Raw genomic sequence first — 24,759 nt, 5'->3', positions numbered from 1 at the left:
TGAGGCCTCAGTCTGTTTTCATATAAATATTGAATTAGAAAAGAATTAGAGATATAATTACATAATTATTCCTACATATAATTATTATATAATCACATAACTATTTACATGTAATCATAAATGCATACATATATACAATCCTATCATCTTTAATTTTACTAGTAAGTCTCAGGTCATGAAGTAGTTCTTCTCTACAGGTGTGAAGACAAGAAACAGTGAAAATAAAGACACAAGACACAGAGATAGAGAAAAGAGTTTGAGCCCAAGGGTCCACTGCCAACCAGATCTTGGAGACCAGCAGTGGCCTGCAGGGCATGGACACTCTGACTTATTACTGAGTACAAAGCAGGGAGCAGGGTAGAAAGGCTGAGGCAATGGTGGTCAGTGACAGGTCAGGTAAGTCACAGGTCTTGGAGACAGGGGCTCAGATTTTCAAGAAGCCAAGGCAAGGGGAAAACCTAATGCGTCAGCACTTTTTTCACACTTGTCAAGAATACCAAGGACATTAAAATTTGTTACTATTACTAATTCTTATCTTTTGAGAAAGAGACGAACCACGTGCTGAAGCAGAATGTGAAAGTAGACGTGGAACATGACCACTGAAGCACAGCATCACATAGAGACAGTTAAGTCCCCGGATGTCTGCAGGCCTTTCTGACAGCCGCCAGGCCTACCACAAGAGCTTGGAAGAGCAGAGTTTTCTCCTAACTCCCCTGAGGAAGGAGACATCTGGGCCATCTTGGACGTCTCCTTCCCTAGCTGGCTAAACAGCGGGCACTTTCACAGCGCTGGCGCTGCCGCACAGCCAAGGTGCCCTCTAATAGCCCTTATGCGGGCATGACACAGGGCTTAGAGTACCTTAGGGTCACCTCTTTCCCAATGCCACTTCAGTTCCACACTTCTTTACCTGAGGCTTATAGTAAAATTAAAGATTATATGATTGGCCGGGCGCGGTGGCTCAAGCCTGTAATCCCAGCACTTTGGGAGGCCGAGGCGGGTGGATCACGAGGTCAAGAGATTGAGACCATCCTGGTCAACATGGTGAAACCCCGTCTCTACTAAAAAAATACAAAAAATTAGCTGGGCATGGTGGCACGTGCCTGTAATCCCAGCTACTAAGGAGGCTGAGGCAGGAGAATTGCCTGAACCCGGGAGGCGGAGGTTGCGGTGAGCTGAGATCGCGCCATTGCATTCCAGCCTGGGTAACAAGAGTGAAACTCCATCTCAAAAAAAAAAAAAAAAAAAAAAAGATTATATGATTGCATATACGTATATTTATTATTACATGTGAAAAGCTATAGGATTATTTATGATCATATATAGGAATAACTATGTAACTATATCTCTAATTCTTTTCTAATTCAATATTTATATGAAAGTAGACTGTGGCCTCAGACCGTTGCCTTGGCTTTTGCGGGGTTTCCCCTGCACAAGAGTCAAGGGCAATTTTCTTCTACTCAGTGATAAGAGACTGACAGTTTCCATATGTGGGTCTCAAGAGTGTCCTAACAGCCACAAAACCCATTTAACACGAGGTGTGAAGCCAAGGCCCCACCTGCACAGCCTCAGCCCACTCCCCTCCTGCTAGGCTCTCCCCAACCCACCCCAGGCCCACAGCTGCCATCCTCCTACCCCCCGGCAGCTGCCTGGAAACTCAAGCATCTCCCACATGAGAACACACACGTGCGTGTGCAGTAACACTGGGGCAGGCACACTCACAGGCCCCAGCCGCCGTCGGGTAGCTGCACTGACCGCAGGTACCGCACAATCTCTTCTCTGTATCCGGCTGGCAGAGGGATGCGTGCCACGTGGCAAGTGATCAGGAGGCCTGTGTGACAGGAGAGATGTTCCTTGCTTTGGGGAGGTGGTCATCACTGCTAAGACCAGGCCCCTTTCCTCCTAAGCACCCCACTCCAACAGGGAGCTACCTACTTCCCACAAAAACACCCCTGGAAAGGCCATTCCTCCCAGGCCAACAGGGACTTTGGGAACAGGGCCAGAGAAGACGTCAGCCACGGCACAGGCAATGCTCCCTGCCTAGGGCCTGCAGAGCCCACTCAGCCATGCATGGATCGCATGACCCTCTGCGTCAGAGAAACACCAAACACTGCACAGCACCTCAGGAAGGCCTCCCCCAAGTGCCCTGAAGGTCCAAAAGGAACCAGCATTTTAGATCAGTGGACCCTCCATGAGTGGAGACTGTTGGTCTTGCTTTAATATCTGCTGGGAAAAAAATACAAAATTGGTCACCCTTGGATGGGGTAATACCTACTTGCTTATTCATATTTTTCTGCTTCATAGATTTTTTTATAAGCATATGCTGCTTTGCAAATGTCAGGGGGAAGGGAGTGACAACAATAATTATCCACTAAGAACCTCTGTCCCCAGTCTGGTCATCTCAGGCACGGTGCTCACAAGGCACCCTCCACCTCCACTCCCCATGCTTGGTTCCATCAGCCATGCGCCCCCAGAGCCTGGCACGGGGCAGGTCTCAGGGCAGATCCCAGCCACATGTGCCATGGAATGAATGCCTGACTCTGGTTTAGAGCATCAGAAGCCCTAGTGGACAAACCATACAGACATGCCCTGGAAGGAGAGATGGACTGAGAAACACCGCACAGGTTTACATAAAATGAGCTATCCCAAAACATGCTTATCTCTTCCAACAGTTATAATGCTGTTAGGACAGGGAAATGTGCAGACAGGAGCACAGCCAGTCTGCAGAGCCAGCAACTTCCTGATTTTAAAGGCAAGGAAATGGAGGCACAGCCAGTAAATGGTGGGGCTAGGTCAGACCCCTATCAGTGCTCACCACAGTGCTGCCCAGTGCCACAGAGGCACACTTGACAGGAGCTGTCTACATAGGATCATTTTCCAAAGTCCAGAAAGAAGGAAGAAAAGGCCCAACTCACAGCCAGCCCACAAGAAGGGTCCCAGCAAGCTAAGCCCAGAGCCAAAGCAGCAAGAACAAAACAACACAGTAACCCCACTGACCAAACACCACAGCGTGCCTGACACTGTGCACATAACCAAACCTGATTCCAATCCTGTCACAGATGAGGCTACTGAGGCAAAGTGAGGCTGACTCATCTCCAGACCAACTCTATGTCATTGTCTTACCATGAACCCCGGGAACCGTCTCAACAGGCCCTGATGGGGCCAAGGGAAGAAAGAGCACCTCAACTTCCCCTAATGACAGGCCCTCAAATCCCAGGACAGAAAAACTCAATGCTGTACAGTTCAGGTGGCAGCAGGGCTGGGAGTCAAAGCAGAGAAGGAATCCCAGTGCTCGCCCTGCTAGTCTGGTGGCCTGGAATAAATATGCCTCGGCTTCCTAATGGATCCCATTATGCTTATTTAAGGACTAAAAGAAGAGCAGGCCTTGAGGAGGGCTTGGACTGCAGTAAACACCATGGAACCATTTTTAACATTAAAGGCCAACTCCTCCCAAACTAACACATAAGCCTGATGCAACTTCATTCAAAGTCCCAACAGGTTTTATTCTGGGACAGAATCAGGATAAAGGCAATTTGGATGAGTTAAATGGATAGACACAGCTAAGAGATGTTTTAAAAAGAAAGGCAACAAAGGTATATAAGGACTTTAAATCGACTACAAAGTTATAACTAACAGCATAGTAAAAGAAAACAACATATCACTAAGAGTTATCACCAAAAAGAAACCCTATTTATGTAGGAATTCACATCAGTGAAACAATGTTATTACAAGTCACTAGGGAAAAGGTCCTATTGCATAGGAGATTTCCCATTTTACAAGGCTGAGGATTTCTGTGAAGAAACACTCCTAGGATGCAAGATAGTCTTGTGTAGCCAAACCAGTTCAGCACCCAGGCAATCCAATTGCTATCCTCCTCCTACTCACTGGCCTGAACCTGAAGCTCCCCTGCATGCGCTCCCCTGCAATAGCTCAGGATAAGTTCACGGCAGTTATCAGCTGCCCGCCCACCACTGTGCCCACCTACAGCCCCTTGGCATAGGCTGGGCCTTCCACCTGGAATGCCCATCCCACTCTGTGCGTAGACTTCAAAGTCCACCTTCCTCCTCCCTCAAGGCAACAGACCCCTAGAGAACCACTTGCTTCCCTCATCACAGGGCCTGTCATCCTACATTGCCAAGGCTAACTGATCCCCCAGCACGGATAGCAGGTCGACTTTGACACAGGGCAGAGTTTGCTAGTCCTTTCCTATGTAAGCTCCTGGATTTTCACCTCTTCATCAAAACCCTAGACCAGGCTGGGCTAGGATCCCAAGGATTACCCAGGGAGGCCATACCCTCAGGCTGGGGCAGCACACTCCTACCTGGCAGGAGGAAAAGTGGACCACCGTAATCACCCGTCCAGTGCCCATCCTCAGCCTGCAGCCCCATGTAAAATGTCATCCCATTCAGAGCGCCCTCGCAGGCGGTCTGGGCTTTTGGCAAGTCCTTAAAGTAATTCTTCTGTAAAGAGACCAAAAAAAAAAAAAAGAGAGAGAGATCCAGCAAGCTGAGGGTCTTGTTGCCCGGCCAGAGGCGCCCTCCTCACACACAGCCCAAGTCAAAATAGTGAATCTAAATTACTGTAAAAGTTTCAGCTGTTTCCATCAAAAGTATGAAACTCTTTGATGAGAGTATCACACCTCAGCAAAGTAAAAGGACAGTTCCACATTTTCATTGCTTTACTTTCCAGTCACAGATTCTTCACAACTTCTCCAAGATGTCTTGCATAAACCAGGCACCAAAGGGTGGGGCGGGGCACGGATGCCCCCCGGGTCCTGGACTCGGGCCTCTCAGAAAGGGCCCAAAGGATGGCACAGCCTCTCCCACGGTGGCCAGGGCTTGGCGGAGACCCTGTTTACACTGCAGACTCCGACCAGCCAAATCTCGTACAATGCACACAACTAAGACACTAGGTCCAAAAACTTTTTGTGCATAAAAACAAAGTTATGGCCGGGCTTGGTGGCTCACGCCTGTAATCCAAACACTTTGGAGGCCAAGGCGGGTGGATCACCTGAGGTCGGGAGTTCAAGACCAACCTGACCAACATGGTGAAACCCCGTCTTAAAAAAAAAAAAAAAAAAAATTACAACTGTGTGTGTAAGTCAGAAATTATCTCAAAATAAGATGCTAAAAAATAAAACAAAATCAGGAGTGTCCTCTGCGTGTCCTGGAGACGAAGGGGCTGAGGCGCAGGGGCCGCGGACGCAGTTCCCCGGGGCGCTCGCACCACCCGCCCTCCCGAGGGAAACCTCCTCGCGGCTCCGCGCTCAGCGCCCCGCGGGGTCCTAGCGCTCGCGGACGCTCCGCGGAAGCCACTTACGGTGTCCAGCCCCAGGGCGTGGGCTTCCAGGCCGGTCTGCTCGCGGCCGGCGCGCTCGTCCTGCAGGTAGGTCCACGTCTGCCGGCCCGTCTCGCAGCTGAGCCGCCAGCGCCCGAGGTCAGTGGCGGGCTCGGTCTTGTAGGGGCCCCCACGGCGCCTCAGACACCTGCGGGCCACGGGCCGTCAGCGACCCCGGCCCCGCCCCCCCGGCCGCCGGCCCGCTGCCCGCGGCGCGCTCTCCTCAGCACCCAGGACCACCCCGCATTCGCCAGGGGCCCGGGGCGAGGGGACTCACGTGCCGTCCGTCATCGCCTCGGCAGAGCTCCAAGCCGCAAGCCGCCCGCCGCCCGCTCCCTGACTGGCCGCCCGCTCCCTGACTGACGACTGGCCGCCCAGCCCCGCCTCCCTCACGCGTACTGCGCAGGCGCCGGCCTCGGCCGACGCGCTGGCCCAGGTGGGCCGATGTCCCCGCAACCAATCAGAGCACCGGGAGCGTGCGCCCGGGGTGTCCCGGGCCATCACAGTGGCTGAGCGCGCGGCGCCCCACGCGGAGTGGGGCGGGGCCTGAGGGGCAGGGCTGGTGGGTGAGGCGTGGGGGCGGGGCCGGTGGTGGGACCGGCGGGGGGCGGGGGGAGGTGAGTGGGGCCTTGTTGGCGGGAACTGAGGGGCAGGGCTGGTGGGTGGGGCGTGGGGGCGGGGCCGGTGGTGGGACTGGCGTGGGGCGGGGCCTCGCACGCGCCCGCAGGAGGCTGGCGTCCCGGAGCTTAGCGCGGCGCGCGGCGCTCTGAGGTGAGGGGCTCTCCGAGGGTCCGGTCGGGAGGGTCCCGCCGGAGGTCAGAAGGAAGGACGATGTGGGGAGCGAGGCTCGAGCGAGGGACGGTGCGAAGGTCAGGTGGCGGGGAATCGCTCTTGCGCTGCAGGATTTGCCGGGACGCCAGGGCGAGGGGTGGGGGTGGGGGTGGGGGCGGGAGGCCGCCCTGAGGTGAGGTGGGCGCGGGCAGGAAGCGCCAGGGCGAGGCCAGCGGGAGGGCGCGGAGGAGCGGAGGAGCGGAGGGCGCCGCCGGGCGTCCCTGGGAGGCTGAGACCGGCGCAGCCTTCGCCCGGCGCGGGGTGTTCGTCGTGGTGAGGCCGAGGCCCCCAGGCCTGGCGGACCACAGGGGCCAGAAGCCCTGGAGCCCCGGGCGGGGAAGGGCCAGGGCCAAGCGCGGGAGAGTTCACGGGGTCGCTGGAGTTCGGGGGACCCCAGGAGAAACTGAAGGTGAAAACATTAGCAGCAGAAGGAGGTGACCGAGCTTGGAAGGGACAGCCGGGCGCGGCAGGGCAGGGGGCGCCTGACTGCTGGAAACATGGCTGACGTCTGGAGGCTGCAGCCGTGGTCCCTAAGTCGGGCCCAGGACCCACAGAAGACCCCAGCACGTCTTCATCTGCCCCGTAGAATCCCCAACATCCAGTTACTACTGCTCCAGCCTAATGAGCGTTTCTGCACCCACCTCTGAATTCCTACCCGAAAGTTGAAGGGAGAGTGGACAAAAGAAAAACCACCCAGAGGCACCTTCCCCCAGTGGACTAGCGGGGTTTTACACAATCGAGGATACTCAACTCTTCCTATCCCAGTTCAGAAACAAATGAAAAAGACACAGCAATAAGATGGGTGGGTATCAGAATATCAACCTCGCCGCAAGTAAAAGCTAGTTTGAAGGACAGAGCTTAAATCTGTAAGCAAGAGCGCAAGCTACGAAATCTCCCCTGAATCAGAAAAACATCCCCTAGCCTCTGCCTCATCAAGCTCTACACAATTGAGGGCCGACTAGAAGACACCTCGGCCCCCCGCCCCAGTCAAGCCACAGACCCCAGAAAGAATACCCAGAGGAGCCTGAGCACACTCTGTTCTCTGAAATTCAACCAAATGAGTCACTCCACTTCTCTGGGAGCAGAAAGAGACTGGAAGTTTTTCTACAGGTAAATCCCTCCATGTAGAAACATGAAGAGTAGAAATAAGGGGCTTCAGCCTGCATGGAATCTCAGACTCTGAATCTGGCAAAGCTAGGAAAGGGAAGAGGTTTCAACTGGAAAAGAGTTTTAGTTTTGATATTTTAGTGGAATGGACTTTTTTATGAGCAAAATAACCCACCTTTTTAATATTTAAAAGAAAAAAAACTGTAAAATACATCTGAGAATTGACACAGGTAAGCTTCTAGGGGCAGTCACTAGAAAAAACAATGTTTCTCTCCGCTTACATACTGCCACATCCAGCTTGTTTATTGAGCCAGATTCTAAGGTTCTGAGGATTTTGGTCTGAACAATTGGGATATGGTGGTGGTCATTTACTAAAATAGAGAAGGTGTCTTTTACTTATTTAGAGAGAGGATCTCAGCCTGTCACCCAGGTAGGGATGCAGTGGCACAATCATTAGCTCACTGCAGCCTCAAACTCCAGGGCTTAAGTGATCCTCTGGGCTCAGCCTCCTGAACAGCTAGGACTACAGGCCTGTGCCACCACACCTGGCTAATTTTTAAGTTTGTTAGAGACATGGGTCTTACTATATTGTCCAGGATGGTCTCAAACTCCTGGCCGCAAGCAGTCCTCCCACTTTAGCCTTCCAAAGTGTTGGGATTATAGGCATGAGCCACCACATCTGGCCTAAAATAGGGAAAGTTTGATTGGAAAGTTCAGCTTAAGTGGGGACAAGTTATACTAGAGATGCTTATTAGATATTCAAGTGAAATACTGAGTAGGCTGGCATTCAGGAGAGAAGATAATGCTAGAGGCAGGAATTTGGGAGTCATCTGCTTTCAGGTAGTGTTTGAAATCATGAGATTGGACAAGATCAACTAGGAAATGCACATACAAAAAAGAGAATTCCAGCAGGAGCCCTGGGTCACCAACCTTTTGCAGTATAGAGGAGTGGCCACAGAGAGAAGGAAAACCAGAAGAATATGCAGTCATAAAATAAGTGAAGATATGGTGATCTTTGCTGAGGCTTTGAAGGGATTGCAAAATGAAGACTGAATGTATTATTGGATGTAACAAAGCAATGTACTGGTGACTGACAAGAGCTGTCTCAGGAGACATGGGGAGAAAACTCTAATGGCAGAGTTTTAAAAGAAATTTTCAGTTAAACATGGCAGAATGAGCATAGGCATTAACTTCTTCCTGCCCCTACTCACTTAAGTAAGTAATAAAAGACATAAAAATCCACAAAGAATGGGAGAAGAGACACCAGTAAGCAAGTGAAGTCAACAAAATTACAGAGGCAGGGAATGGATGAAGAAGTTATAACTGACTTAGCCAGACAAAGTTGAAACTTAACATTTGTGGGTGAAGTCAAGAAGAAAGAGACCAGTCCTGCCAGCGAACACCAGGAAGGTGTAGAAATTGGAGTAAGTGGTGGAAAATTTTTGTAAGGAACAATGTGACCATAGATTCCCCTCTCCTACTTGGGTGGAGGAAGCCTGCAGTTGAATCAGAGTAGGTGTGACCTCAGGCATGAGGCATAGCTGAGGGCCACTGAAAGCAGAGGGATTGAGTGAAAGTCTACACATGTGTGTCTAGGCTCACTTCTCCCACTCAGCCAGATAACATGAGATAGGAGTGGAAGGATTCCTCTGGAGCAGCTGGTCCACAAGAAACATCCTGCAAACACTGGCAACTATGACCCAGTAGCAAAACAGAAACCTATTAGCGGTCAGGCTGTGTACCCATTGACACAGTTTCCAGCAAGCTCCTTAGAGCCCATCATCAGCATGAGCCAGACATTTGAGGAAAACAGTGCAACATTACCTCCAGCCATTCAAGTGATCAGCTGGTCCAGTCAAGCCTTCAGATGACTAACCTCAGGCAATACCTGACTGCAGTTGCCCGAGACATCCCAAGAGAAAGCTGCCCAGCTGAATCCTCCGCAAATTTAAGCTACTATATTTGGGATAATTTGTTCAATAGCAGTAAAAACTAGAAAAAAAGACTACAAAGTACCACAATAAATTGGGCAGGGGTTGGTGAGAGTGTGGGGAGGCAACATATCCAGTAATGTCGTTGAGAAATTTGAGACCACCAGGAATAGAGGTAATCTCAAGGATTTCTGGCAACAAAAAAACAAAAACACAAGGGAATGATTTCCAATCTAAAATTCTATTCCCATTCAAATGATGAATTGAACATAAGTCAAAAAAAAAGAAAACCCATTTCTTTACTCTCACAACATGCTTTTGACACCAGATGTAAAGGATTTCTTTCCACCAGCAAGCAAGCAATCAGTTCTACAGCAGACACCAGCTGGGTATCTGCTTCAATCCTGCACCATGTATCTGGAGATAGTGGCAGATCACACAAGTTGAGGACTTCGTCCCACAAGGCTGAGCCCCATGTCCAGTGTCAGTCACAAGCCCCAGGTTGTTTTACCTGTCCTTCTGAGTTCCCGTGACCCCTTCCTTGGCTTTAATTTGCTAAAGCAGTTCACAGAACTCAGGGAAACACACATTTATTACAGAGGATAAAGGCTACAAATAAACAGCCAGATGAAAAGATACACAGGGTGAAGTCTAGAAGGGGCCCAAGAGCAGGAGCTTCTGTCTGCAAGGAGTTGGGGTGTGCCATTCTCCCGCCATGTGGACATGTTCTTGTCCACCTTTCTGGAAGTCCCCACACATCTGACTATACACAAGCTCTCTGAACTCTGTCCTTTTGGGTTTTTAGGAGGCTTCATCACATAGTCATGATGGATTACATCATTGGCCATTGGTGATCAATGTCACTTTCAGTCCCTCTCCCCCAACCTCAGAGAGTTTGAGGGGGTAGGCTGAAAGTTCCAACTCTTCTATGTCATGCTCTGGTCTTTCAGATGACCAATCCCTATCCTGAAACTACATAGGTGCTGCCAGCCATCAGTCATCTTACTAGCATATAAAAAGACATTTTGGAGATTCCAAGGATTTTAGGAGTTGCATATCAGAAAGCAGAGGCAAAGACCAAATATATATTTGATAATAGTACAGTAGAAATAAAGACATTTTAGATATTCAAGCTCAGAAGGCTACTAAAGGACAGGCTTTATCAAGAGAAAACCAAGGAAGAGGAAAATATTATCCAGAATCCAGGAAATGTCCAAGCTATGGCAGGAAGACAGGGTTCCCAGAGGATCAATTCTAAGAGAAAGTGAAGCATACTGCCTGATGCACATGACTTTGTTGGGAAGAGCTTTACACTTAGGGAAGTGACTTTTGGGTGAAGTAGTGACAGGAGCATAGATAACCAAGAAAATGAAAAATTCAATTATTAACTCTAGGAAAAATCAACAATTATACCTAAAGGAAATGTAATCAATCATAAACTAATAAAGGGCTCAACAGGAAATGGTAAACATAGTTATACTAAACTGTGAATGCAGATTTCAGCCAATATTATATTAAACTCTTTAGGGAGACTAATAGAGGAAATGTGGGTGTCGAGGGTGGGGGTGATTACATGTTGCAGAAAAGACAATTAAGAGAAGCTAACTCCTTCCATTGTAGGAAGTCAACCATCTCTAAAGTCAAGATTAAGAAATAGCATTATTGCCGGGCGCGGTGGCTCACGCCTGTAATCCCAGCACTTTGGGAGGCCGAGGCGGGTGGATCACAAGGTCAAGAGATCGAGACCATCCTGGTCAACATGGTGAAACCCCGTCTCTACTAAAACTACAAAAAATTAGCTGGGCATGGTGGCGCATGCGTGTAATCCCAGCTACTCAGGAGGCTGAGGCAGGAGAATTGCCTGAACCCAGGAGGCGGAGGTTGCGGTGAGCCGAGATCGCGCCATTGCACTCCAGCCTGGGTAACAAGAGCGAAACTCCGTCTCAAAAAAAAAAAAAAAAAAGAAATAGCATTATTTAAGTTTATATATGAAGTTGATCACTGAAGATCCCTGAGTTGAGTAATGTGTGTTTGGGGAAGCAGGGATTGGATGGTGGATTTGGTGGAGTGGAGGAGGTTCTCTTCTTAGTGCTATTGTTTTTTCAGTGAAATAAGGACATGATCTAAATGCTGGTGGTTTGAAGAGAATGAGAAGACATGAAATTGAGTCTGGGGATGTAGAATTACAGTCAGGAGATGCTGAGTGCCAGTTTAAGATTGGTGGTCATATTCAACGTCACCAAGTCTATTAATACTTCTTTCTGTATATGGCTCAAATTTAACCCCTCTTCACACCAATTGCTAGCAAACTCAGGCTTATTCCCTTTGAATTTCACCTGGATGGCTGCAGCACCCACCTCTCAAGATTGCTGCCCCAAATGCCATTTTTCTCTGCCTAATATTCAACAGCTGGTTCACAGCGCTTAGAATAAGGCAACAACAGTCTCCAATCTCACCCTGTTGGCCTGTTCCCCCTCACTTGACCACACAACCAAACTGGTACCTCCAAGCTTTCATCATGTCCTCTTCTCAAGTACACTGTTCCCAGCCACACCCCTGCACTCCTCTCTAGGAATCCTGCTTTCTCCTCTACCCAACCAGACCCTGTTCCATCCTGTTTTCTTCCTGCTACCGGTTCAGGCCCATGCCTTGTGTACATTCTCCGAGAGTTATGTACAGATACACCTGCTGACTCTCCTGGATGTAACCTGGGTGAGCCTAGCAGGCAGAGGCCCTGTGCCTTACTTCATCTCTGCATCACTGATGTCTGACACATCAAGGACTGCAAGTTTGCTGAGAGAATGAATCGCCTGTTTAACATGGAAACGTAAGCTCCAAACTGCCTCAGAGCATATGCTGGTGGGTGACAGTCTGCCGAGGTCATGAAAATAGAATATTGAAGATGTCCCACAAGGTAAACAACTTTTCATTATGAAAAACTGGGAGACTTTGACATTTAAATGGTATATTTGCATGATTAATAATCACACTTCCAACAGTGCATCAAGCATCTGAGAATAACATTATTTTGAGTAAAAACAAACTCTTCTGGAGAGACCCCCCCCTCCCCACAAGTCAGGCTGCTCAAATGTCCACCATATCTAGCAATGCTGAGAGATGGAGCTCAGAGGCAACTTCCTCTTCCCTTGAACTCTGGATCAGCCTTTCCAGGTGCTTTAGCTGTTCGGTCAGACATGTTCCTGTCACCTCTGACAGCTGCAGTTGCTCCCTTGTCATGTCACTCTATTTGAATAAAAAAGAAACTAAAAGAGTTTTGGGATGTCAATAAACCACGACCTATTCTCTGTGAAGGGAGTAGATCTGGATCATGTTAGAAACCTCATCTGATTAGTCACTTATTTTTTAGAGGGGAAAAAAATGATCAATTGTACATCCTTCCAGCCTCATTTAGCTTGTACAATCAGCTGGTATCTGCGAATAGACTGTTTGCCTTTGTATTCTATCTTGAACGATTTCCAGTGTCAGTCATCTTTCACCCAGGCTGGAATGCAGTGGTATAATCATAGCTCACTGCAGCCTCAAACTCCTGGGTTCAAGTGATCCTCCCAGCTCAGCCTCCTGAGTAGCTGGGACAACAGGCATGCAGCACTATGCCTGGCTAATGACTTATTGTAAAGATGAGATCTCTTTATGTTGCCCAGGCTGGACTCAAACTCCTGGGCTCAACTGATCCTCCCTTGTCAGCCTCCCAAAGTGCTGGGATTACAGGCATGAGCCACCACACCCAGCCAGTCATTTTTAGAAAATATCATTGTCAAGGGCTGTGAAGTATTCCATCGCATGAATGTATTATAATTGTTTAATCAGACTCCCATCTTCAGATATTTAGTCTGTTTCTACTTTTGTACAGTATAACTAATACTAAACGTTATTTTATACATTAGTTTCAGTGAATATCTGCTAATTTCTTTAGGTCAGAATTGGTAATTCAAAGGGTATGAATATTTTTAAAATATTTGCCAAACTGATAAATGAAAACAGTATGTCATTTTAATTTGCTTCCCCCCCCATTGAAGGGCTTCCTAAAGCCAGTCCAGGAACACAGTTTTTACCTGTCCAGTGGCACATATCTGTGATTAAAACTCTGTTTTTGCATCTTTAACTACTGAAGGAAGAATGGTAAGGTAAAAAGACCTTAGGGTTTGGAGCCAGTTGGATCTGGCTATGAAAAGCAACCCCCCGACTCACTACTGGAATACCCTTGGGTGAGGCATTGACTTCTGGGAGCTTACCTTCCTCATTCATTAATTTTCCTCAAGAAAAATTAATCCCAGATTGGCCGGGCACCGTGGCTCATGCCTATAATCCCAGCACTTTGGGAGGCCAAGGTGGGCAGATCACCTGAAGTTGAGAGTTCGAGACCAGCCTGACCAACATGGAGAAACCCTGCGTCTACTAAAAATACAAAATAAGCCAGGCGTGGTGGCACATGCCTGTAATCCCAGCTACTCAGGAGGCTAAGGCAGGAGAATCACTTAAACCCGGGAGGCGGAGGTTGCGTGAGCAGAGGTCGCACCATTGCATTCCAGCCTGGGCAATAAGAGCAAAACTCCATCTCAAAAAAAAATAAATAAATAAAAGAAAAGAAAATAGAAAAATTAATCTCAGAAGGGAGCTCTGGGTAAACCCAAAGCTCAGACAAAATTTGCTCTGACAGAAGCTGCTGTCACCTTAATGGTCTTAACTATACATCAGCAATTACAGGTCTTACTCAGTTCTTAAGAATATTTCAGTTCTATTATTCATTTATTTCATAGGCAGAAACTCAAAATCACTTGGCTTTCTGTAACAATGATATGATTAAAGTTTAAGAAAAGGTCTAATTTTAGCTAATAATTTGTTGGTCATCACAACATCATAGGATAAACTTTTCCCAGCCATTCTCTCAATCTTTAATTCTTACATAAATGACAAACGTATACTTTCTTCTCACCTGTGGGCTAGTAGTTATAGATGTTTTCATCACAGGTTCAATATTGTGAGAAACAGACACTAGAGTCTGAGGAAGATACAGGGGAAGGGAAGTTAAATCCGTAAATGCTCCTGAGTCTTCAGACAACCATTGCTGAAGTTGATCTTCAAACCTGAAACAATATATGATCATAAATTTAAAAATATTTGAGCATTAGGAAGTTAACAATTGTTCATTAATCTTCTATATATACTTAAAAACTTTTTGAGCCTCTGCTTTTTAATTTAATTTTATTAATTTATTAATTAATTTATTTTTTCAGCCGGAGTCTCACTTTGTTGCCCAGGCTGGAGTGCAGTGGGGTGATATCGGGTCCATGCAACCTCTGCCTCCCGGGTTCAAGTGATTGTCCTGCCTCAGCCTCCTGAGTAACTGGGATTACAGGCACATCCTGCCATGCCCAGCTAATTTTTTGTACTTTTAGTAGAGATAGGGTTTTACCATATTGCCCAAGCTGGTCTTGAACTCCTGACCTCAGGTGATCTGTCCACCTCAGCCTTCCAAAGTGCTGCGATTATAGGCGTGAGCCACTGTGCCCAGCCAATTTTATTATTATTATTTTTGAAAAGGTCTTGCTCTGTTGTCCAGGCTGGAATGCAGTATCACGATCTTGGCTTACTGCAACCTTGACCTCCCAAGTTCAAATGATCTTTCCACCTCAGCCCCCCAAGTAGTTGGGACTACAGGTGGACACCACCACACCCAGCTAATTTTTGTGGAGACCGGGTTTTGCTGTGTTGCCAGGCTGGTCTCCAACTCCTGTGGTCAAGTGATCTGCCCACCTAGACCTCCCAAAGTGCTGGGATCAGAGGCATGAGCCACCTGCCCACCTCAGTCTCCCAAAGTGCTGGGATTATAGGCATGAGCCACCACACCCAGCCTTAAGCCTTTGCTTTTTACTAAGAATGTAAGAGATGACATCAACTGAGGAGTAGAAATGTACTTATTGAAAATTTAATAACTTCCTATGATAAAGTTTAATTTAAAAAAAGAACTAGGCTGGGCGCAATGGCTCACGCCTGTAATCTCAGCACATTGGGAAGCCAAGGCAGGCAGATCACCTGAGGTCAGGAGTTTGAAACCAGCCTGACCAACATGGTGAAGCCCCATCTACACTAAAAATACAAAAATTAGCCGGGTGTGATGGCAGGTCCCTGTAATCCCAGCTACTCAGGAGGCTGAGGCAGGAGAATTGCTTGAACATGGGAGCCGGAGGTTGCAGTGAACCAAAACTACACCATTGCACTCCAGCCAGGGCAATGAGAGCAAAACTCCATCTCAAAAAAACAAAAAACTTCCCTTTAATTTATAAATCCAATTTATATTTAATGAAAATGGTGGCGTTAATCCAAAAACAACTGCTTCTGTGTGTTACTTAACATTATTTTTAATTGTCTTGTTTGGCTTATCTTCTTTATTTACTTGGTTTTATGCATCTGTAATTCTTCTGACATTTTCCAAATGTGTGGATTGCTGCTTATAGGTTACAATTAACTCAAAATAATATCCCACTGCCACCTAACGTACTCCAGAGCTGTCTACTTTCATATACCGGTCTTTTCAAGAAAAATAATCTTGGCCAGGTACAGTGGCTCATGCCTATAATCCCAGCACTTTAGGAAGCTGAGGCGTGTGGATCAGGAGTTCAAGACCAGCCTGGCCAACATGGTGAAACCCCATCTCTACTAAAAATACAAAAATTAGCCAGGCATGGTAGCAGGTACCTGTAGTCCCAGCTACTTGGGAGGCTGAGGCAGGAGAATCACTTGAACCTGGGAGGCGGAGGTTGTAGTAAGCCGAGATTATGCCACTGCACTCTAGCCTGGGCAACAGAGCAAGACTCTAATTAAAAAAGAAAGAAAGAAAGAAAGAAAGAAAAGATGTCATCCAAAACCACTTATAGACACTGATTCTAGAAATTGGACATTCATTCATTCTTCCAACACATATTTATCAAGCCTCCTCCAAATGCTAGGCATCATCCTAGGTACAAGGAATATTGCACTGAAACAAAAGAGAAGCCCTGCCCTAAGCAATTTATCCTTTAGTGAGGGGAGACAGACAAGGAACACATAACAAGAGAACTGGTCTGAGGAAGAGAAAGACAAAGCCAGGCCATGGAAACAGGAAGGTCGGGGATGGGTAAGGAGGGACTAATAGAAGCAGACATTTGAGCAGAGATCTGAAGTGCGTATGAGATCAGCCATGAGGATGCTGGGGAGAATGGAGGGGCTGGATAACCACAGACAAAAGGAACAGCAAACTCAAAGGACCAACTGTGTGCTGCTCACCATGTTCAAGGATGGAGCAGAGATCAGAGAGGAAATGTGGGACAGATCACTCAGGGCCCTGGCCACGCTTGTAAAATCTGCCTTTGATTCCAGGTGAAAGAAGGAAACCACTGAGAGGCTGTGAGCAAGCAAGTGACACAACCTCCATCTTAACTCACCTGAAAGGCACCCACCAGGTCTACCAAGACTAAACTACAGCCTACTATAATAATCCAGAACGAAGATAATAGTGGCTTGAGCCAAGTGGTAGCCATGGAAGCCATAACAACTGGTCCAATTGTGAACACATTTTTAATAGAGCCAACAGGATATGTGAGTGGGATGATGTGAGAGGATGATTCCAAGGCACCTGATCTAGACAGCTGGAAGGATGGAGCCGCCATCAACAGAGATGACCACCAAAGGAAAGGGTTGGTTAGAAGAAAGTCAGGAACTGGATTTGGGATATGTTAACTTTGCAGTGGCTACCAGACATCCAGTAGATGTCTAATGAACATTTCAAAGAAGCAGTAGGATGTTCAAGTCTGGAGTTCACAGGTTTGAGATAGAAATTTGGAGTTGTCAGAATATTGATGTTATTTAAAAATCCATGGACCTGGATGAAATCTCTGAGGAATAGGTACAGATGATGCAGAGGAGAAGTTGAGAGAATGAATCCAGGGGGCAGCTGTGGGATAAGGAGGAACCACCCATAAGCAGGGTAGGAGGGGGCATACAGACATCTTAGGAGCAAGGAGGGGAGGATCAAGTATGGGATGCTGCCAGGGACTGGAGTTCACGGTCACGTTCAGCCCTGAGCTGGCTGCAGGAGACTGGGAAAGAAGCCTGAAGAAGTGAGTGTCACAAGCGTTTTTGAGTTTTACTATTATAAGGGCAGAAACATGGAGTGGTGGCTGAAGAGGGAAATGGGCCCAAGATAGGGAGAAATGCCAGCATGTTTCATGCCTGTGTATTGCTGATGGGTACCATTAGTATGGGGAGGGATGGTAACACAAGAGGGATCTCATGGAATGAATGTCCTTGGGTGAGCAGGAGATGATATCCCAGCCCAGGGAAGGACTAATTTTGACTAAGTGCTGATGGTTCCTTTCTAGCAACAAGAGGGCTTAGGAAGGGGGTACAGGGAAGATGCTGGATGTGGCTGGGAGGGAAGGGAAGGCAGAGGATAACCTGTGGAAGGTCCCTCGTTCCTGGTTCTACTTCTCAGTAAAATGGTAAACATGGCCATCAGATGAAAGCAAAGGTATGCATGGGAGGGGGAGGGATGTGGGCAATGCAGAGAGGGGCAGCCCAGCTGCTGCCTAGTCACAGCACGGGACGATCCACCCAAGGGCAGGGTGCCTGTGGCCAGCCATACTGTTCAGCACTCACCATCTTCTGAGTAGACTTAGCCACATGAATTTCCCACAAAAACTTAACACTGACTTTCAATAATAAATAATAAATGAAATTCACTTCAATATAAAACAGTTAAAAACATACTATCTATGGTACTGCTTCTGTCTTCAAAGAGCTTTTAAACAGTCACACCACTACAACTATTGCTAATAAGCCACCTGCCCTTCCCCATCCTGGTTGTCTTGTATCATCAATCAAGCAATAGCCAGTCTCCCCTCGCAGCATAAAGTGGACTAAACAATACACATGAATTCAAAGGAAGTGGACTTCACCTCTTGTTCTCCTCTTTCTCCAGCAGCAGACTGCTTGACAAACACTGTGTCAGCCGCTCCTCAGCAGAAGCTCCTCGCATCAGATCCTCTGTGCTGGGAATCCTCCCTTCTCGACCACACTCTGTGCTCCTCTTCCAGTTACCGTCCATGTGAAGCAATGGTATGGGAAAATTGTTTGCAGAAGCATGAAAAGTCTTTATTCCCAAACTGTAAGTACATGATTTGAAATGCTTATGGTCAAGAGAACATACTTCTACAGCATCATGTAAAGCATATAGATACAATTGCACATGTGCGTTAACATGTAAGAACATGTGCCTCAGACACGTGCCCTCCTGGGACAGCTCATGCTGGCCTGGCCTGCTTCCAAGCTTCCCTCAAGTCAGGGAGTAGGGCAAAGAGGGAAGGCAGCCCCTGCATCGTAGTGACCCTCATGCACAGAGGCATCGAGACTGCCTGTTCCTCTTGGAAGCTTCTGCTCTCACAAGGCAGCTTTTGGAGCTTCTCTGCTTCATGTCTTCCTTCCCACCCCAGGGTTCCAGATTCTGTTTTTCCCTAATATTGGCAAGGTCCTTATTTTTTATATTTAGCTTTGGAAGTAATTTTACAAATGATGAGAGAAGGCATCTAACATTTTTCTCTAAATATATGCCAGTGTTTGTCCTTTCCCCACTAATTTCAATAATTTGGCATAACACTTTCGTCACATATGGTTCTATTTCTTGACTCTTTATTCTGATCCATTCATCTATTCTGGCTTCCCCATGTACTTTTAAGTACTGGAGCTTTTTCTGTATGTTTTGGTATCAGGCCAAGCAAACCTTGTTAGGCTTATTTAAAACTTTCTTAGCAATTGCTGAATATTTTCTTATCCTGATGAATTTTAGAACTTATCAATACCAGAACTGACATCTTCACAGCATCGTATCCTCCTATAAGCAACCCAGTCTGAACTTCAATGGCTCAGGTTTCCTTTGCACATGCAGGCCCTGAGAAACACATGTTGTGAATGAGGCTTTTTTTTGCCTATATCCCACATCCCTGTGCTGGTCAGAATTTCCAAGACAATAGTGAATAGTAGCCAGGACAACTGGCTGGTTCTGACTCCGGTGTTCCTAATGTTCTACCAACAAGCACGTTCCCACCCCCCACCTTTTGGTAGTTTTATGTTAGGTAGCCTTATCAGGTTAAGACTTTTTTTTTTTACCCAAGCTAAAGAAATTACCCAAAGTAAAGAAATTTTATTGGGAATGGGTATAAGTTTTAAGAAATGTATTTCAACACCTGCTACAATGGCCACTTATTTTTCTATTATGGCAACAAATTACATTACTAAATTTTCACTGTTATTGTTTACCCTGGGAGAAAGCATACTTGTGAACTTTTTAGGTACTGTGCTTTGGAACCAGATTTGGAAGTGAGATGAAATGTCAGCTGTATTCTCCTGGTTACGTTGATTTCAGGGTCAGGTTTGCCCAATAAATGAAATGAAATGCTTCTAACTTTGCTCTAGAAGAGTTTCTACTGCATGGGAATGATCTGTTCCTTGAGGGTTTGACACAATCTGCTCACAATAGACTGGATTTGGCATGTAGGATGTTCATTTCTGTGTACTTTGGAAGAAAAATACAGTTTAGCAAGCAACAGAAACATACTGAACATGAATCTCACCGTCCGTCTGTCAGCTGTAGCTCCTTCTGTGTCTGCAATCTGGCTTGTTCCCAGGACAAAGGAACATCATATTTTTTCAAATGGTTTTTAAAAAAATATATACATATCTGACCATCTTCACTCAGTGCCTCTGAGAAAACAATACAAAAACAGATAGAGATCAGTCTGGGCAACACAGCAAGCCCGTCTCAAAAAACAAAAAGAAAACCAGGTAAAAATAACATATAAAGAGCAGCAGGTGGCCATTTGGCATGTGCTTAAATTCACTGATTTAAGGGCAAGTCCTTCGATTAATTAAAGTCACACAATTATGTGACTTCCATACTTTGATTAAATAGGCTCCCAGTGTCCATGCATCACTCAAAGTCCAGACAGGCTGACATCCAGACTGACAGGGCCAGTAATGACTACTCAAAAGCCACAGAATCCTCTCTAAGAGCCAGCCTAGGAAGCCTGTTTCAGGGAGGTGAGTTCAGGCTCTATTGGAATCTTCCTAGCTTGTTTTCAATGTTTCTAAGTCACTGACTTGAAGGAGGAAGTCCTAAGGAAAAGAAGGGTAGGGATTCGAGAGAAAAGAAGCAACATCAAGTAAACATCTTCCTTTGCAGAAACTGTACCAGAAAGTCTTGTGAGGCGCTGATCGCACTGCACCAAGGTCTAACTACCTGATGTAACAGGAAGCCGGGGGGGTGTCCAGTCTCTCAGCTTGTGGTTGATACACAAGGCGATGAGATCATCCCATGGGATCTCCATGACGGAGGGGCCTGCCCCATGGACTGCGGAGGGGCTCTTGCTCTTCCACCTACGGTAGGTTCTGCGGAGCAGGTTCTCCACCTGGGACTGGAGGACAGGCTGCGTCTGGCATGAGCTGGGGATCTGAGAGGCATACTGCGCAACCATGGAGCACACGGGGAGCCAGGGGGCTGGGGAGAAAGTGCCTCATTAGTTACAGGTTTGGCCAAAGTACACGGGAAAATGTATATGAAAATATTTTTAACTCTATTTTCTTAGGAGAAGGCAACTGTGAAGTGGAGAAGTCTGCTTTCTAAACACAGCGGAACCACAGTTGTTGAGGGGAAGAGCAGCTTGCTCCCAGGGTTTAGGTGAGGGTTGCAGACAGTCCCCCTAAATAGTGTTGACAGCAAAGGTACACCATACCCAGGAACTCTGCTTGTGCCTAGGAATCTGTATTTTAACAAGCACCCAGGTAAATCTGGTATAAGTTGTCTTAGCTTATTTTGGTGAACCCCAACCTAGTCAGAACACTAAGGGCTTGTGGTGAGTGGTTCACTTCCCTTTGGATTCCTTCAATGAGCATGGGTTAGAGGTACTACAGACCACACCCCACAATTTAGAAGGGCACCTGAGGCCCAAAGGTGAGTGTCTATGCTAATGCCATGACTTGCACCAAATAAGCAGCTCATTCCCTTCTGACAGTGTCTGCATGGGAAGGAGCAGCCCCATGCCACACTGGACTTGAGCCAGCCAGATGGCCTACAGGATCTGTGTCAAAACAGCTCAGAGACCTCAGCCAGGAACGGGGGCACAGCCAGAGCCACAGAACAAGACTTCTTTGACAAAGAAGTAACATTAAATCGGCACTGAGTATCATGGCTGTGGCTTGGGGACAGGGCTACATGGTCCCCATGCTCTTTGCCCCTGGCTTGTCTGTTTTGAAAACAGGGACCATGTGAGGCAGGCAGGACAGGATCAGGGTTGTACCACCTGCCACTTTCCTCCTGAGGCAAGTGAACTCCCATGGACTGTTCTGTCGGTCAGGAAAGGCCAACAGCCCCCACTTCACAAAACCCAGCTTGTTCTGACCCATGAACCCAAAGGAAGGTGCAGGCAAGCACACTGTAGGGATACCCCATGTGCCCAGTGGAGGTGGATGTGCAGCCCTCACACTGGTGCCCAACATCTGCCGGATGGTCACTACAGTGAGAAGGAAGCCTGAGGCTCAGCTGCAGCCACTCACCGCTCCTCCCAGCACAAGCACTTACCCCCCAGGGGCGGAAGGTCCATCTGCGGAAGCTGGAACCCGAGCACAGCCTGCTTCAGCCAGGCCAGGTGCTCTGGGGCATTCCAGTGCAGGTGAGGAAGCAGCCGGCTGCCCCCCGACTCAGCAAACTCAGTGACAGGCCAGGACAGGTCACACAGCTGTTCAGAGGACACCACGGAAGCCAGGAACTGCAGCACACTGTTAAACAGCTCAATGATGGCGCCAGGCTCCTGCGAAGGAAGGCCACCCAGCCGCCTCTCTCTTCTGTCATGGAAAAAGCGGCCACTAAACTCACGGCCAATCCCATCTTCGACGTACTGAATGAGAGTCTGGCAGCAAAGGTCAAGGGAATGGGGGCAATGGGAAACCAGCCACTGCACCGCTTGCAAAACCTGAGAGCAAAGACATTCAGAAGAGACTTGAACATCCCACTGTTTTTTCAAAAACAGCTTTCTGAAACAGCTTGGTCCCCCAAGGCTGCCCACAGCAGGTAACACCAGAGTAACAGGCCCTCAACTGCAGTAGAAAGGGGAACAGAAGTGTCCTTTGCAGTTGAGTTTAGCCTTCTAGGGCTCTGGAGACATGTCCAGCAGAGGAACTAATGAGAGGCCCCCGGATCCCATCTGGCCTGAGGAGGAATGTGACCTGCATGCTCGCCCCCCTGGAAGGGCCCAGGCCCTCAGGAAACCAGCCCTGAATATCCCCTTTGCCATGCACAGAAATGGAAGTCACATCTTCTGATTTTTGGAAGGACTAACAGCTTCACTATGTGCCAAGATGCCGTCAAACCATATAGTTATCTACTTCCTGTAGTTTTTTTTAATTCCTGGCACCTGTTTCTCTAAATTGTTAGCAAAAACTCCCGCTGCCTTTCTTTTTTTCTTTTGAGAAGGGGGTCTCCCTATGTTGCCCAGGCTAGTCTCCAACTCTTGGGCTCAAGCAGTCCTCTTGCTTCAACCTCCCAAGCAGCTGACATTACAGGTGTGACGAGACACCATGCCCAGCTTCAGACTTCCTTTTCAAAGGAAACATCAGATAACATTATTTCTTAATATATTCAGAGGACAATCACCTAGAAAAATAATTTCTATATCTGACCTTCAAATATAAGATATGTTCATATTTTAAGTTCATAGAAACAAAAACACTAAAAAATTTTACATGATCAATTTAATTTGCAGGTAGCAGGACTGGTCAAATTTTATCTTTTGATTTCTGCTTATGTTTTTAGAAAGTTATCTATAAAACCCACACCTGCTGCCAGGCGCAGTGGCATACCACGGTAGTCCCATATACTTGGGAGGCTGAAGTGGGAAGACTGCGTGAGCCCAGTAGTTTGAGGCTGCAGGGAGCTACCATGCCACACTGGGTGACAGAATAAAACTCTGTCTTAAGAAAAAAAAAAAACTCGGCTGGGCGCGGTGGCTCACGCCTGTAATCCCAGCACTTTGGGAGGCCGAGGCGGGTGGATCACAAGGTCAAGAGATCGAGACCATCCTGGTCAGCATGGTGAAACCCCGTCTCTACTAAAAAAATACAAAAAATTAGCTGGGCATGGTGGCGCGTGCCTGTAATCCCAGCTACTCAGGAGGCTGAGGCAGGAGAATTGCCTGAACCCAGGAGGCGGAGGTTGCGGTGAGCCGAGATCGCGCCATTGCACTCTAGCCTGGGTAACAAGAGCGAAACTCTGTCTCAAAAAAAAAAAAAAAAAAAAAAACTCAAATGCTAATATACACTGAATTCAAGATACAGCAAAAGGGGAAAAATCAAAATACCCTGACGCACCATTAAAAATGATGAAAGCTTACCTTAGTTGAACCTTGTAGATCATTAATGGAATCAGGGATCTCCATAACAGTGTAATCTGAAATCAGTTTAGCTGAAACCAAGTCCTGAAGCATCAGACCTTTAACAGAAAGAGATGAAGGTCACACGCATTCTGCTCTCAGCACACCTGCTAACACAACTCACTGTGCTGACCCACCCCAGTCCTGCAGTGGACAGTCCCATAAGGGTTGCTGTCTCAGTGATTCCTGACCCCACACTACTGGACCATCCTCAGACCAAGCGTCCACCCCTTTATTAAACAATGCTGGTTCATAAACAAGACTTCCTTCACAAACCATCCTCTACTTCCTTCTCAACGGCGTCCCCTCCTGAGCTGGGCACAAGAACCACCAGCGGAAGTGCAGGCTGGAAGGGCTTGGCCTGCAGGAGCTGCTTGAGCTGCAGCAAGGCCGACAGCCAGTACACATCCTCCTCTGCCATGTCCTCACTCTTCACTTTGGGGGGAAGCAGCAGCATGAGCCCACTGGCTCCCAGGAGGTCCTTCTGTGTCTCCACAGCATCAATGGCGCCATCACTGAGGGCGCCATGGGTCACCTGCAAGTGCATCAAGATCATCAGGATAGATGCACCACAGGACACATCAGAAGTGACTCATCTGCCCCAGGGCAAGTGCAGCCAAAGCTCTCCATGCGCTAAACACTGACTGCACTCCAGAAAGGCTTCCAAGGGCACAGCTGGGCATACCCTACAGTTATCTTACTTCCTGTAGTAGTTATTTTCATTCCCGGCACCTCTTTCCCTAAATCCAATTGTTAGCAAAGACCCCTCCAACCTTTTTTTTTTTGAGAAGGGGGTCTTTTTATGTTGCCCAGGCTGGTCTTCAACTCCTACGCTCAAGCAGTCCTCCTGCTTCAGCCTCCTGAGTAGCTGAGATTACAGGTTTGAGGAGCCAGTATGCCCAGCTTCAGACTTCCTTTTTAAAAGAAATATCAAATAACATTCTTTCTTCATATATCCAGAGGACAATCACCCTAGAAGAATAATTTCTATATCTGACCTTCAGATAGAAAACATACTCATATTTTTTTTCTTTTGAGACAATGTCTCACTCTGTCGCCCAGGCTGAATTGCAGTGGCATAA

General features: G+C 47.5%; 2 protein-coding genes across 12 annotated transcripts in view; both read right to left on the bottom strand.

The window, feature by feature from the left end:
- LSS (lanosterol synthase) overlaps positions 1–5,696 on the bottom strand; it is a 34,926-nt gene extending 29,230 nt beyond the window's left edge. For 2 of the 4 annotated variants that reach the window (XR_004268486.1, XM_032276537.1), the window contains exons 1-4: positions 5,612–5,692; positions 5,317–5,482; positions 4,319–4,457; positions 1,720–1,828 (exon numbers count right to left, since the gene is read on the bottom strand). Coding sequence is in view for 3 of the 4 variants with exons in the window: in XM_032276537.1 (XP_032132428.1) it covers positions 1,720–1,828; positions 4,319–4,457; positions 5,317–5,482; positions 5,612–5,625 (428 nt within the window). In the remaining variant the exon portion in view is untranslated. Of the gene's footprint in view, positions 1–1,719; positions 1,829–4,318; positions 4,458–4,577; positions 4,986–5,316; positions 5,483–5,611 lie in introns of those variants that run through there. The other 2 variants (XM_032276539.1, XM_032276538.1) reach the window with 2 other exon arrangements.
- A 6,455-nt stretch (positions 5,697–12,151) lies between these two features.
- The window catches only part of MCM3AP (minichromosome maintenance complex component 3 associated protein), a 54,676-nt gene continuing 42,068 nt past the window's right edge, over positions 12,152–24,759 (bottom strand). For 7 of the 8 annotated variants that reach the window (XM_032276523.1, XM_032276526.1, XM_032276525.1 and 4 more), the window contains 8 exons: positions 23,954–24,212; positions 23,639–23,736; positions 21,832–22,222; positions 20,494–20,751; positions 19,829–19,958; positions 18,158–18,364; positions 14,158–14,308; positions 12,152–12,446 (listed from right to left, as the gene is read on the bottom strand). In XM_032276523.1, the coding sequence (XP_032132414.1) occupies positions 12,288–12,446; positions 14,158–14,308; positions 18,158–18,364; positions 19,829–19,958; positions 20,494–20,751; positions 21,832–22,222; positions 23,639–23,736; positions 23,954–24,212 (1,653 nt within the window). In that variant the 3' untranslated portion in view covers positions 12,152–12,287. The remainder of the gene's footprint in view (positions 12,447–14,157; positions 14,309–18,157; positions 18,365–19,828; positions 19,959–20,493; positions 20,752–21,831; positions 22,223–23,638; positions 23,737–23,953; positions 24,213–24,759) is intronic. The other variant, XM_032276530.1, reaches the window with a different exon arrangement.

The sequence above is a fragment of the Sapajus apella genome, unplaced genomic scaffold (assembly GCF_009761245.1).
Source record: "Sapajus apella isolate SASKATOON/1434 unplaced genomic scaffold, GSC_monkey_1.0 scaffold8, whole genome shotgun sequence".
In the NCBI taxonomy this organism is placed as follows: domain Eukaryota; kingdom Metazoa; phylum Chordata; class Mammalia; order Primates; family Cebidae; genus Sapajus; species Sapajus apella.
Note: the sequence above shows the minus strand (reverse complement) of the source record. Positions and strands in the feature narration are given on the sequence as shown.